Below are 15,516 nucleotides of genomic sequence, written 5' to 3' on the forward strand. Positions count from 1 at the left end.
GGGGTTCCTATACCGCCCTGGCATTTTATGGGCCCAAAACCGTGAGTAGTCTGGAAACCAAATGTCTCAAAATGACTGATCTGCAAATTTTGATGACAGGTGGTCTATGAGGGGGCGAATTTTGTGGAACTGGTCATAAGCAGGGTGGCCTTTTAGATGACAGGTTGTATTGGGCCTGATCTGTTGGATAGGAGTGCTAGCGGGGTGACAGGAGGTGATTGATGGGTGTCTCAGGGGGTGGTTAGAGGGGAAAATAGATGCAATCAATGCACTGGGGAGGTGATCGGAAGGAGGTCTGAGGGTTTGGCCGAGTGATCAGGAGCCCACACGGGGCAAATTAGGGCCTGATCTGATGGGTAGGTGTGCTAGGGGGTGACAGGAGGTGATTGATGGGTGTCTCAAGGTGTGATTAGAGGGGGGAATAGATGCAAGCAATGCACTGGCGAGGTGCTCAGGGCTGGGGTCTGACGGCGTTCTGATGGTGTGGGCGGGTGATTGAGTGCCCTAGGGGCAGATAGGGGTCTAATCTGATGGGTAGCAGTGACAGGGGGTGATTGATGTGTAATTAGTGGGTGTTTAGGGTACAGAACAGATGTAAACAATGCATTTGGGAGGTGATCGGACGTCGGATCTGCGGGCGATCTATTGGTGTGGGTGGGTGATCAGATTGCCCGCAAGGGGCAGGTTAGGGGCTGATTGATGGGTGGCAGTGACAGGGGGTGATTGATGGGTGGCAGTGACAGGGGGTGATTGATGGGTGATTGACAGGTGATCAGTGGGTTATTACAGGGAAGAACAGATGTAAATATTGCACTGGCGAATTGATAAGGGGGGTCTGATGGCAATCTGAGCGTGTAGGCGGGTGATTGGGTGCCCGCAAGGGGCAGATTAGGGTCTGATCTGATGGGTAACAGTGACAGGTGGTGATAGGCGGCGATTGATGGGTGATTGATGGGTAATTAGTGGGTGTTTAGGGTAGAGAACAGATGTAAACACTGCACTTGGGAGGTGATCGGATGTCTGATCTGCGGGCGATCTATTGGTGTGGGTGGGTGATCAGATTGCCCGCAAGGGGCAGGTTAGGGGCTGATTGATGGGTGGCAGTGACAGGGGGTGATTGATGGGTGATTGACAGGTGATCAGGGGGGATAGATGCATACAGTACACAGGGGGGGGGGGGGGTCTGGGGAGAATCTGAGGGGTGGGGTGGGGGGTGATCAGGAGGGAGCAGGGGGCGGGGGGGGGGGATAAAAAAAATAGCGTTGACAGATAGTGACAGGGAGTGATTGATGGTGCAAACAGTGGTCTGGGGGGTGGGCAGGGGGGGGGGTCCTGAGGGGTGCTGTGGGCGATCAGGGGGCAGGGGGGGGGGGGAATCAGTGTGCTTGGGTGCAGACTAGGGTGGCTGCAGCCTGCCCTGGTGGTCCCTCGGACACTGGGACCACCAGGGCAGGAGGCAGCCTGTATAATACACTTTGTAAACATTACAAAGTGTATTATACACTTTGTATGCGGCGATCCGGGTTCTAGTAACCCGCCGGGGCTTCCGAACGGCTGGCGGGTTACATCGTGAGGGGGGCGGAGCCAGTCGCCGGCGGCCGATCGCATCACGAATGACGCAATCGCGCCGCCCATGCCCCTAAAAGGACCGCCGCCTTTGGGCATGAGGTGGTCCTTGCGGGGTCCACTTCCCAGCCGCCGCTGTGCGTTAGGCGGTCGGGAAGTGGTTAATAACATTTCTAGAGTGGTCACCGTGATGATGAGGCATGTAGTATTCAGGAAACATTTTACCTCAGGCAAACCTAAAGTTAACCCTTCTGTCTTTAAGCTAACTCTTCAATCCTTAAAATAACTCCAGAGTTAAAGACAGGCTGTTTATTAACTGTGTGTAAAAATAACTACAGAGGAGGTACATTAACTACAGAGGAGGTAACTTAAGGAATGAAGAGATAAGATAACTCTCTTACTGTGTGGTGGTACGTTTTTTCTTGCCTTATTATCTCCAGCATGATCTTAGTGAATTGAGGCCAATGTGTTATTAATTTTTGTAGACTGTTATGTAGTATTTATGTAGAATGTAATTTTTAATTACCTCATCACATATTTCCTGCCAGCCTATGCATGCATGGGTAGTGCTATTACTCCACACTATACTTTGGAACATAAGATGGTCACTGACTATGGTAGAGGGATTACATCAGGGTTGGCCCCCTATTCACATGTCCTTCTTACCTTCTCTCCTCTGCCCCATCCACCAGCTATGGCTCCATCAGGCCCCAGAATCACTCCAGGCTCACCCTTTTCTCCCTAGAAAGAGAATTTAGTTTTGAATGTTACCGAATGTACCTGTAAAAATATCATCTATTGGTGACTGCAGAGGCAATACAAAAAATGTAAAATTCTTTTTAAAAACAATGTTTGGTACTTTGCAATAACAGCACTGTCCTTTTCAGTGTACTATAGTATTTTTGTTAGATTCTTTATTAATATAAAATACAACAAAAAAATACAGACATAACAAACAAGACATCACACAATGTCAAAAAGGCATATCAGGTAACTCAAAAACTGCAGCAAACCAGAACTAGCATATGGAAACATAAACATGCTACAAAATCATATCCAAGTCAAACAGTAAATGTTACTTAATGCCATGGTAGACAGAATTCTAAATACTAAATAGCAAGACTAATACATGGCTGCCCCTATGAGTTCCTATTCCTATCCCATGGTCCGCCCTGAGAGGCGGCTGAACTGAGTACTTCAGATACCCTATGGCCCAAAGGAACTAACACCCAGAGTCTCATGCAGCTATCTGCCAAGTATAGACATATAAGAATTTCTAGATATAATCCACCTGAGAATGTGGAGAGGTAGGATAACAGAAAAATAGAAAAGATCCATCTAGAAAAGATGGAAAAGGAAAAAGAAGAAAGGACAGAGCAAGGAGAAAGGAAGAACTTGCTTTCACTACCTCCAGGAACCACCCATGAGTACTCCATAACGCTGAAGGGGCATAGAATACATATTACAGCATGCCACTCCTCATACTACAGAATGCACAATCCTTTCCAGATGTAAGAACAGTTTATTGTGGAGAATCCTGAAATTCAAACCATACGACCAAAGTCTTCCTAACCATTTGGATCCAGTCTATCTCCATCAACCACTCCTGCACTATGGGAGAGTCCAGGGATTTCCGATGTCTAGTTTATTGTATGATGTTGTATACTAACGAATATTGAATAGGCATGGTTTTCCAGATGCCCCATCATTAAACATGTTTTGACGAATGTCAATGGGCACCTATGCACACTAAGAAACGGTCCCTAGACAATCCCAAACTATTGTTTCAGGCAATCTAAGATGTAAGTGTATACTGGCTTGAGTCACACATCTGCAATAAGCATAAAGACAGTGGGGTCTTCTTATGGGTCTGTAATTCAGAGTACTGGATTTATAGGATCAGCATCAAAATCAGGCAAGTATGGTTTTTCAAATAAAATCAACAAATGGCAGCACATGTATTTTTCTCACTCTATATCTTCTTTAAAGGGTACCTGAAGCTACATGTGATATTATGATATAAGCATGTGTATGCAGAGCCCCAACCCTACTTAGAACTAGGCTGTAATTCCTTTTTCTTTATTTTCACCGTAAGGGCTAATAATCAAGTTTCTCTGCAGCTGCACTGTAGCGTAACACACTTCTGAGTGCAGTTCAAGAGTTGTCTTTATGGGAGCTGAATAACATTAAAAACTAGCCTTGAATGTTACCTTATAATATAAAATATAACTATGGCATTCTAGGAGAGTCCGGTTTAGGATTATGATTGTTTTATGTATTACAATGTAATCCACTTCTGATAGGATGACCCTTTTGCTTGGAAAGTGTGTAGTTTGGAAAACCTTCCATGACCCATATTAATGAAAAATGACCTGGAGATAAGATAAATGCTCACCCTCAGCCCTGGCAGTCCTGGGTAACCCTGGTCTCCTCGCTCTCCTTTAGCTCCCGAGCCCTAAAAATAAGAGTTATATGCAGTTATAAGCAGAGGTAGAAAACAAGACCAACACACACATGGACAAACGCAAACTTGCCAACTTACTTGGAATACAGAACTGTCTCTTCCCTGAACATGTGAAAAGCAAAGAGGATTTAGAATAAGAAGTGTACTCACTAAACACCAATATGATATAGATCAGTTCTGGTCAGTCCTTTTCACGCTGAATCCATTGCATTCCATCACAACATACAATATCATCACATCCCAACCGAACACTGCTATTCCAGCGCAGGAAGATTTGGGCGCAGCCGGCGCCACCATAGACCGTAATAGGAATTACGGCTATAGCGGCGCACAGTGAGTAACTTCGGCGCCGTCAGAAGACGGAGCTGAAGTTACTTTTTAAACACTGTAGTTCGGGCTGCAGCAATTGCTTGAAGCCGAATTATTTCATTCCCCCACTATCCACGTGGACCTAGAGGGGGAATAGTATTTAACGTCGCCGGGAACTTGTGCAGGAGCAGGATAAGCCACACCGTCTGTATCCTGCCCCCAAGTCTCCCAGCGGCAATTTCTTTTGTACGCATCCCAACACCATGCAATGATCTTTATATGGTACGTTCAACACTGGGTGCTGCAAATCCAGTCGGAGTAATGCACTGAATGCTGTACGTTTACCGCACACCGTGTGCATTTACAGAGACATTGAAGCATACATTTATTGTACTGTATGCTTCACTGTATGGTGGCAACAAATGTACAGCAGGATTTCAATGGCGGATTCACAGATAATCTGCACCCAGAACCAAACCATTTGCCAAACTACCACCACCATTGTCTGCTACAGCAGGGGCTGTAGGGAAGCGATGTCAAGCCTTCTCCCTGCATCACGACAGGTAAGAAGGAACCTGACTCACATTGTTTCCTGGTGAGTTATCTACAGTATAAGGTATTTGTAATGGACCAATATTTTTGATATTGAATTGGAAGGGGGAAGGAGGCCATAATGTTATCAAAAACAACTTAAGCTGGAGAGGGGCATTTTGTCAAGCAACGGGTTCTACTCAACTACTAGACTTATTCAAATAGCAGAAAGTAAATAGCAAAATATAAAAGGAGATAAACAGGCCATACATTAGTCGATATGTACCGTCAAAATACACAAATTGTGATCGAACCTGCTTGAAATCGGTAACAAAAACATTGCCCAATAGATTTCTGTTCCAAATCAGTTGATTGGGCACGATGGAAAACTTTGCTCAATTGGTGGCAGTCTGTGTCACCTCTGTTCCACTGTGCCTTCAGTGCCCCTCTCTGTGTTATCTTTACCCCCCTCTGATCCTTCTTATGTCCCCCATGTGCCTTCTTATCCCCCCCCCCCTTGCACCTCCTATGTCCCTCTTGTGCCTCCTTATGTCCCCCTTATGCCTCCTATGTCCCCTTTGTGCCTCTTTATCTCCCTATGTACCTCCTATGTCCACCTGTGCCTCCTCTGTCCCCCTGTGCTTCCCCCAGCCCTGTATCCTTTAGTAGAGTATGCGCAGCAGAAGCAGCAGCACTTGCCACTCCTGTGGGTGCCCCCAGTGATGAGTGATGTCCTCTCTCTCACTGACTGTTCCCCTAGCACTGGCCTTTCCTGATCTCATCATTACACAGCGCAGGATAAACCGGCATTAGGGAAACAGTGAGGGAGAGAGGACACCGCTCTTCGATGCAGGCACCCCCCGGAGCAGGTGTAACAAGTGCTGATGCTTCTGCTATGCATACTCTGCTAAATAACGGAGCTGGGGGAGCACAGGACAGGGAGTTCTCGACTACATGACATCATCACTATGGATTGGCGGGCGTTTGCATGTCGGGTGTTCATAAGTCGGGGCTCCCTGTATAAGCAAGGAAAACATGTACAGCTTATCCTGGAGTTCTCTGTGTTCTACACACCCAGACTGTGTTAGATTTCACATGAGTTCCACATGGTTTGACATGGGCATGACTAGCTCAGCATGGATGTCACGGGATGCTGCAAATGCAAGGGATATGTAAGATGAATGCTGTTTGCACAACCTTCTTTACTCAATGTCTTTGAGGACCTCTGTACTGCTCTTGTGCAAATACAAATTTACATGTATCTTTATCAGTACAGAGCTATCTAGTACCGTGGTACTGCTGTGACCTAGTTTTGCAAAGCAGCAGCTTATGAAGCACACTAAACAGTCCAAGCACGTGGAACCTTTTTCTAATTGTGCAATGCAATGGCTGTGGAAGGGCTGCATTACTCCAGGACTGCAATGGGTATGCTACAACTGAACAGTTCCATGAAAAAAGTGTCATAAATGTGTTATATTATTCTGTTTAATCCTAGATAGCGCAGGAAATGGTTAAAGCCTCTGCCAAGTGGTCTTTGCTATCTGTGATGCTGTTGGGGAGGTGGCACTTCACTGAATCTGTGACAAATGTCACTGGTGCGGAAAGTGAAATGAATTGGAAAATACTATGTCACAAGCAGAGTGGTTAAGAATAAATCTTCTAATTAAGCGCGTGATCCATTAACAACTCTCTGGCAGGAAAATATTTCTCTATTTGGCTTCAACTACCCAGGTGGATATTTTTTTTGTTTCCTCTTAAAAAAGCAGCTGGATATCAACAGTACATCTGATTTTGAAAGACTGTATTTATTTCAACCTAATTAAAGGGGAACTTCAGCCTAAACAAACATACTGTCATTAAGTTACATTAGTTATGTTAATTAGAATAGATAGGTAATATAATTTTTTACCCACACTGTTTTAAAAGAACAGGCAAATGTTTGTGATTCATGGGGGCTGCCATCTTTGTCATGGGGGCAGCCATCTTTTTGGTTGAAAGGAGGTGACAAGGAGCAGGAGACACAGTTACAACTGTCCTGTGTCCTGATAACCCCTCCCAGCTGCACACGCTAGACTTCAAATGTCAAATTCAAAATGTAAAAAAAAAAAAATTGCACCAAAACAGCAGAACGAGAGCAACAACATCAGAAATCCCATCATGCTTTGCACAGCATCAGGGGGAAAAAACCCGGGCAGTTTTCTTCTGTGCAGCTAAAAATGAGGCTTGGATAAGAGAAACAAAGTTCTGATGCTGTGAAACTGTTAAAGAAACACCAGGCCTTTTCAGTGCTGCTAAGTCGATTTTTAGTCCGGAGGTTCACTTTAACATCTTCTCTGAAGGTGGCCATACACACACAGATTGCCACACGATGTGACAAAATGAGCGATCCCTGTCTGACCTGAATCTGATCAGTGAGCAACTTTCCTGCCACACACATGAAATCTACTGAAAATCAATGGAACTGCAGTAGTGCCACACTATGGTCCATTTGATGTACTGACACTTCTTCCCTGCCCCCCCATTGATTGTGATTTTTTTTAATCAATAATTTTGATCCATTTTTGGTAAAAATCAATCAAAATTATTATTAAAGTATTCTTGTAACACAAAAAAAAATCTTACATAGATACCTCAGTAGGAGAAAGCTTCTGTATGCTCCAGAGGTTTCCCCAATGTCCACCACCTCTCTGCTGCTGGCTGGGACTGTCTTTCTCTTTGCAACCACTCCCCTCTGTGTCCAGCAATCCTTGACTTTAATGTCAAGGGTTCTTTAGAGGGTCCCAGAACAGTGCAGAAGAGGTGCAGGAAAACCAGCTAAACCTCTGGACCAGAGTGATCAGATCTGCCGGGAATGGACCAGGAATATCAATGTGTGTATGGCCAGCTTAACTTCCTGTTCCTGTATCTCTGAAAACAGGAAGTAAGGGAATCACCCAAATGGTAGCACAAACAGCACCAACAACCTCATAGTGTGTCTAACAATTCCCCACAATGTTTATAACCATGAGTGGAACTTTAACTCAGCAGCACACTAATGAGTGTTTGGTTTACCTTTTGTGACAGCTGTGTTTACCATACATAGTTCAGAGCAGCTGTGTCTAGTATAGATATGGGTGGGTGACCTTCATGCTCTTTGTTGTTACATGTACAGAAAGCATTGCAGCCACAAAGGGAAATACATTTCAGTTTGAATACGTCTTATTAGTTGAAAAGTGTATACAGATAAGCTGCTGAGAAAGTTTGTGTGATTTTCAGAATTAGAATCAGATTTTATTTGCCAAGCATGACTGGGTTGTGCCCGTGATTGGGGTATGTTAGATAGGTTAGTGGTTATACCTTCTACAAGAGTATTTAGGTAGTACATTATCCTAAATGTTAAGAACATAGACCACTTACCGCGCCAGCTCCTCCAAACTCCTGAAATAAAATGTAAACGAAAAAACATTTTAAATCCATATAACAGACTATAGAAAAACATTTCAACAGACTATTCTAGACAGGTACAGATACTACACGTGCATATAGCTCCCATAACACAATGGAATTAGAAACATAAATAAATCTGCTTACTCTGCCATCAGAGTAAATGATTTGCCCAGGAGGTCCAGGTGGACCAGGAATTCCAATTCCGTCACGGCCAGGTTCTCCCTGAAAGCAAAGCAACACATTAGCTCACCTAAAATTCATTTGGTAAATGCTTAAAGGTATAACTGGATTCTTCTGACTATACTTACAGGACAATTTATCATCAGTTTAGTCAGGTAAGCTTTTGCTACCAGTAGCCTTGGGTCCCAATGCAAATCCCCCCTCCGCCCAATATCTATCTATCTATCTATCTATCTATCTATCTATCTATCTATCTATCTATCTATCTATCTATCAAACTGTATGATACGGACCACCAAAAGATGCTTTCAAGGGATTGGAGCACTTTCCTAATCATTCACTGTTCAAAGCACACATACAGTAGATGTGATCAGTACCAACATAACACCAATAAAGAGATAATGCAAGTGCTGAAGGAGAGCCCTTTGGCCCAGGGCTCCAGATGCAGTCACACCCTCTGCATCCCCTATCAAGTTACTCATGAGAATACTGCAATGTTTTATACCAATGAATTACATTCTCCGCATTATAGATAATACATTTTCCTAATGAAGGCAAAATTGACCAGAAATATGACTGAGCTATTCTCCTTCTGGATTGAAAGTAAGGGCTGGGTCACAGTCAGATTGCAAAGCGCAATTGCCATCACCTAGCGGTTGCAATTTTGCATTACAAATTTTCTGCAATTTTCCGGCAATAGCATTGGGCAATTCAAGAGAATCACAGCGTGATTATGGCTGGAATGCAGCACGTTTGAAATTTACACAAACGCTGTAGTGAGAATGGCCCCGTACAGATCCATTGCTACAGCGCTTTGCTGGTCGCCGGTAATCATCAAAATGCTGAAATGCTTTTGAAAAATGCCCCAGTGTGAATCAGTCCTAATGGTGATTGTGAGACAACCAACATAACCAAGTCTTTTTTTTAACGTAGTTATTATGTCTTTTCCAATAATCCTACAAAAGGTATTACTTTCAGGCCTTGTTCACATTGCGTTCCATTTGCGTGCCCGTCTGCGTTGGGCGTGTTTTGTGGCTTTTTTTAATCTGATTCCCGGCGATTACCTGCGTGCTGTATTTTTTTAAAACGTTATTCTAAGTGGTTTTGCCGAGCGATTGCGGTTTTTCACTTCCTGACGTCAGTCAGGAAGTGAACTCTTTGATCCGGAAAAGAATAAATACAGTGGCTTCAATTCACTAAGCTTTATCAAACACTTTATCGAACGTTTGATAATTTACCTCATGGGTAAAATATAATTTCGAATTCACTAAGATGTTATATATTTATCAAATGTCTTATTGATAAAACGTTCAATAAATCTATAACACCTTAGTGAATTAAAAATTAGATTTTACCCATGAGGTAAATTATCAAACTTTCGATAAAGTGTTTGATAAAGCTTAGTGAATTGAGGCCAATGTATTTATTTTTAAAAACGCGAATGCAATCGCTGCACAAAGCGATTTTGTGAGCGTTCTGCGTTTTTCCTATATCTTCCATTGAGGCAAAATCGCCTCAAAAATGCCCAATGCACCGCTTTTCTGAGCGGATTGGAAATGAACCGCTCAGATGTGAACTTTCTCATAGAGAACCAATGCACAATCACTTTCAGGGCGATTTTGAAAATCGTCAGCGCTTAAAAAAATTATAATCCCCCCCCCCCCCTAGTGTGAACGAGCCCTCACATAACTTTATGTTTTTTCTACCATTAATCCTACAAAACAGACAAAAGATTATTTAATGTATTAATAATAATGGTGATTGAGCGATCTCCATTATAACAGGTATGGCTTATTGAGTACCTCTGGAATAACCATTTTCAGTATGCAAAAGACATCTGAAATCAACAGTTTTTTTTCTACGTTTCTGCAAACTCCTGATTAGAGATGGCCAATGAGATGCAAATAATTTAGAGTTGATGCAGGATTATGCAAATTGTGTATGCAAATTTATGCAGCTTGAAAATAGATCAATCAAATTTTACCTCAATAGGATTTGATTGGTTCGTTTTCAAGCTGCATATAGTTGCATAATGCTGCATCAACTCGAAATTATTTCCATCTCATTGGCCATCCCTACTCCTGTTAACTATTTAAGGCCCAGTGCACACCAAAACCACTAGCAGATCCTCAAAACGCTAGAGGTTTTTGGAGCAGATTTCAGAGCGATCCTAGGCATGTTTAGAGACGTTTTCTAAACATGCCTAGCGTTTTTGGGAGCAGAATACAAATATTGTTACAGTAAAAGCTTCTGTAACAAAACAGCTTCTGTAACAAAAACGCCTGGAAAACCGCTCTGATCTAGCGTTTTCCAGAGCGGTTTGAGCTTTTCCTATACTTTACATTGAGGCAGAAATGCTTCTGCAAAAGTGCTGTAGGACCCACGTTTGCGGTTTGCTAAAAACCTCAAACCGCTGGTGTGCACCATCCCATTGAAATACATTAGCCAAGCGTTTTCACAGGCGGAAGCGGTTTGGAAAACGCTACAAAAACCGCTTGGTGTGCACCAGGCCTCAGAAAGAAATACATGTCAGCTGGTTACCCTCATACTCACCCTTTCTCCTCGATCTCCGCTTTCTCCCTTAGGACCCTGTAGAGAAATAAAATCTTATATACATTAAATGTCCTCAGGTCCTCTGCACAACAGGGGGACAAGTAAAGGCAAAATCATTTTCATCATACTAAATAGGAAATATGTCTATAAGACAACATGAAGGAGAGCAGGGAATGCATTGAGAAGCAGCAGACATTGTGAATGATATGGAAGGTGGTAGGACAAACAGATAATTAAATGTAACCATCCATATGTGCCTAAAAGCATTTGCACTATTTAGAATAACTTATTTTATTGAAATCAGATTATAGCCTACAAGCACAATATACGGTATTCTATCTATTGACTTAAAGGTAAATTTCAACATGCTATTAATTGTATTTATTTTATATTTTTTACAAAGATAAATCCACAGTTTAGAAACATTTTATATAATCTAGGCATTTAACAAATCTTTTACTTTAAGGCATACCTTAATTGTTTCTAAAACAAAAACCAAACATGTGGTCATGCTCCAACCTCTGCATTGGAGGAGTGGCTGCTCTTTCACTTCCAGGAATTTGCTGCAGTTTTAGTAAAGCAGCAGTTTATACTAGAGCAGCTCTCTTAGGCTTTGTTCACATCTAAAATCGAAATTGCTGATGATTTTTTTTGTGCAATTTTTCCCCCGTCCCACTGCATACTTCCATGTTGCGATTTTGTGTAAAGCAGAGCGATTTGTTTTTTCCTTTCCTGAAGCAAGGCAGGAAGTGAACTCTTTGACCCGTAAAATAATTAATACAATGTATTTATTCTTCAAAGCGCTGGGGAAATCGCTGTACCAAGCACTTTTTTAAGCGTTTTGTGATTTCCCTAAACCTTCCATTATAGGCAAATTGCCCCAAAAATGGTGCATGCAGCGCTTTGGTGAGCGGATCGGAAACGAACCGCTCAGATGTGAACACTCATAGGAAATCATTGCCCAATCGCTTTTAAGGCGATTTTCAAAATCGCCGGCGCTTAAAAAATGTGATGTGAACAAGCCCTTATTCTTGGTTTTATTTTTGAACTGCTTCCGGACGTAAGCAGTTAGTTGAAAACTACGCCCTGTTTATGGCCTGTTATTCCTTCCAGAATGTAGAATTCAGCTACCCTCGCAGAACAGAATCATCACTCTTTCACCGTTTGTGCCTGCTGGCTCTGCTCTCATAATGACAGCAGAGCACCCTGTGGTGGTCAGACCCTGTGATTACTGTGAGCCAATGAAAGGGATCACAGCAAATTTTGTTTTCAAGTCTCTGGTACTTAAAGAGACTCTGTAACATTAAAAAGATCCTCTGGGGGGTACTCACCTCGGGTGGGGGAAGCCTCCGGATCCTAATGAGGCTTCCCACGCCATCCTCTGTCCCACGGGGGTCTCGCCGCAGCCCTCCGAACAGCCGGCGACTGTGCCAACTGTCAGTTCAATATTTACCTTTGCTGGCTCCAGCGGGGGCGCTGTGGCGGCTTTCCGTTCCGAACTACACGGAAATACCCGATCTCATTCGGGTCCGCTCTACTGCGCAGGCGCAGGAAACTTGCCCCTGCGCAGTAGAGCAGATCCGACGGCGATCGGGTATTTCCGTGTCGTTCGGAGCCGACAGCCGTCAGAGCGCCTGCGCAGGAGCCAGGAAGGGAAATATTGACGTCACCGCTGCACGGACTCCACGGAGGGCTGCAGCGAGACCCCTGACGGATGGAGGACGGCGTGGGAAGCCTCATTAGGATCCGGAGGCTTCCCCCACCCGAGGTGAGTACCCCCCAGGGGATCTTTTCATGTTACAGATCCTCTTCAAGGGAGCAGAGATGCCGTGTCCTCTAGAGGTTAATCTTGTAAGGTAGAGTTTAGGATTGATTCAGTGGCCCGGCTCAGCATCGCTGTAACCTACCTCAAGCTTGTTTGAATTTCTGTAATGCAAGCAAGCTTATGGCAGGTTACAACAAGACCCTTAACCTCTTGAGGACCAAAGGCTTACACCCCCTTAGTGACCAGGCGATTTTTTACAATTCAGCACTCTGCAGTTTTAAGTTTATTATAGTTTTTTTTCTTTCTTTGGTGATTCTTGTAAGGGCCAAGAATACCTAGGTGAGAAGTAAGGAGAGACCGGGAGCCCAATGGTGCAGTATCATCAGGTATAAGAAGGATAAACTTATATAAATATATACGAAACAAAGGTGGGTTGCAGTTCCTGCAACCACCGTATAGGCATGCAAAAATTAACCGTCACTGCTCGGTACTCCAAGTCCTGCTGGATACTGGATGGTCGCTCTCTTGTACTACGATAGACTTTCCAGAAAAACTGCAAAGCTTTTACCTCCAAAGGAGGTCTGACTGGTAGTGGGTAGGATGGAGGCAACACATGTGTATTCTATTTTAGTATTTTTAAATACTAATACAAAATTATATAATAAAAAGAGAGGCAATTGCTTACCTCTCCAGAAGATATAGACACCAGTTCAATTGGAGTTCAAAGCAATCTGACAATGCGTTTCACGGGTCATAGCCCGTTTCCTCAGGTCAACACAAAATGTCTTGATAGCATAGGGGACAGCGTGTAGGCACCTTTAATGGGACATTAGAGGCACCTACACCCTGTCCCCTATACTATCAAGGCATTTTGTATTGACCTGAGGAAGTGGGCCATGACCCGTGAAACGTGTTGTAAGATTTTGAATAAAATAAGGCGTTGTCAACTTTTTGGAATAAAACCTTTTTTCCAGTTGCACTGGTGTCTATATCTTCTGGAGAGGTAAGCAATTGCCTTTCTTTTATTATATAGTTTTTTATTTGTATTTAAAAATACTAAAATAGAACGCACATTGGACGCCTCCATCCTACCCATTAACAGTTTATTACTCAACTTAGCAACCAAATGAATCTTACCTCCTTTTCTGCCTCTTCTGTTAGTGGGATCTGATTGCTGCTGCAATTTTTATTTTTAATCTCTTTATTAATTTTTTTTTAATAAATAAAGCTATTTTTTTAATTATCTCTCTCCCCCGAGATCCAATCACTATGATCACCTCTCATAGGCATCAGCCTATGAAAGAGATCCGATTGTGAGCCACTCCAGGGGACAGCTAAGTGACGAAGCTGTCCCCTGTACAGTGCTATGCTAGATCGTTTTTATTTTTTTTAACAGCCTGCCATGCATTCCCTGCTGATCCCCACCTCCAGGAACTGACACCAGTCGCCGTTAGCTGGCCCTGCTGCAGCCACTCTGACCACCCATGGGCGTTAGGTGGTCGCAGAGCAGTTAAGCTGCACCTATGATCTGCAGCAGCCACAACACAGCATTTTTCCTCTTGAAACATAGTTTTCCATCACTTTGCATGCCTATGAAATGCCACTGTAAAAACATGAAGCTGAACTATGGCTTTGAGAGTATGGTAAATCATTGTAAGCAAATTTAAATACAACAGTTTCATATTATTTTCAGGGGCAAATGAGAATGGTACATTTCCAGATGTGCACGTAAAGACACATCCTCATTTCCCAGGACTGTTTGAATGAAATTAGTACATTCCAAAGCAGTTTTCCATCACTTACCTGAGGACCTGGGAAACCATCCAGTCCAGGTCTTCCATCCAAGCCAGGAATACCTCTATCTCCCTGAGACACACAAAAGTTGATTCAAGTGAGCAGTATGCACCATGATTATTCCTTATTAATAGCAATGGCCAGTATGGGTACACTTTACATAGGATAATAACACTGTGAAAGCTTGCATTAAAAGCAGCACTCTTACCTACCATGCCTTGTACGTTTCTAAACACTGCCACTGCATACCATAATAAGCTATACTTATTATATTTTTGCCCTTCAAAAATTACATTTTATTTGGAAAAAAAATGCATTCCTTCAGATGACTTTACAAAAAAATTAAAGATTTGATTGTGGGAAAGAAATGCTTTCTACAGTTGTTAATTCCATGTGGCCCGCAGCCATAGCTGTGGTGCCACATGCAGGGGCCACCTTGTGTTGCCACTCTGCCCCCCTTTTGCTCACCTGTAGGTTATCAGCCACCACTGTAGCAGTAGCAGCCACTGATTAGCAGCCGCCACTGTGCCAGCAGCAGTAAAAGCCACTGATTGGTGGCTGCCACTATGCCAGCAGCAGTAACAGCCACTGATTAGCGGCTGCCACTATGCCAGCAGCAGTAACAGCCACTGATTAGCGGCTGACACTATGCCAGCAGCAGTAACAGCCACTGATTAGCAGCTGCCACTGCGCCAGTAGAACTATGCCTGCATACTTAAGGAGACATGCTAACTGCTCAGGGTTTATGGGTTATATCCCGTGGAAATGTTTTATTTGACAAAATGTCACAGGTATAGTGTACCTAACGGCAATCAGCAAAAATTGGGGTTGATTTCAATAGTTCTGCCTCCTAGCACTCTCTAGAACAGCAATATGGCCCTTGGCCTAAAAAGTTTGGGCAACCCTGATATAAGCTATGCACAGAGTC

At 43.4% G+C, this 15,516-nt stretch overlaps 1 protein-coding gene across 3 annotated transcripts in view; it reads right to left on the reverse strand.

Moving 5' to 3' along the window:
* COL18A1 (collagen type XVIII alpha 1 chain) overlaps positions 1-15,516 on the reverse strand; it is a 254,440-nt gene that overhangs the window by 24,729 nt on the left and 214,195 nt on the right. For all 3 annotated transcript variants that reach the window (XM_068245278.1, XM_068245277.1, XM_068245276.1), the window contains 7 exons: positions 14,598-14,660; positions 11,030-11,065; positions 8,441-8,518; positions 8,267-8,287; positions 4,109-4,132; positions 3,962-4,021; positions 2,233-2,307 (listed from right to left, as the gene is read on the reverse strand). In XM_068245278.1, the coding sequence (XP_068101379.1) occupies positions 2,233-2,307; positions 3,962-4,021; positions 4,109-4,132; positions 8,267-8,287; positions 8,441-8,518; positions 11,030-11,065; positions 14,598-14,660 (357 nt within the window). The remainder of the gene's footprint in view (positions 1-2,232; positions 2,308-3,961; positions 4,022-4,108; positions 4,133-8,266; positions 8,288-8,440; positions 8,519-11,029; positions 11,066-14,597; positions 14,661-15,516) is intronic.

The sequence above is a fragment of the Hyperolius riggenbachi genome, chromosome 7, assembly GCF_040937935.1.
Source record: "Hyperolius riggenbachi isolate aHypRig1 chromosome 7, aHypRig1.pri, whole genome shotgun sequence".
NCBI classification, from domain to species: domain Eukaryota; kingdom Metazoa; phylum Chordata; class Amphibia; order Anura; family Hyperoliidae; genus Hyperolius; species Hyperolius riggenbachi.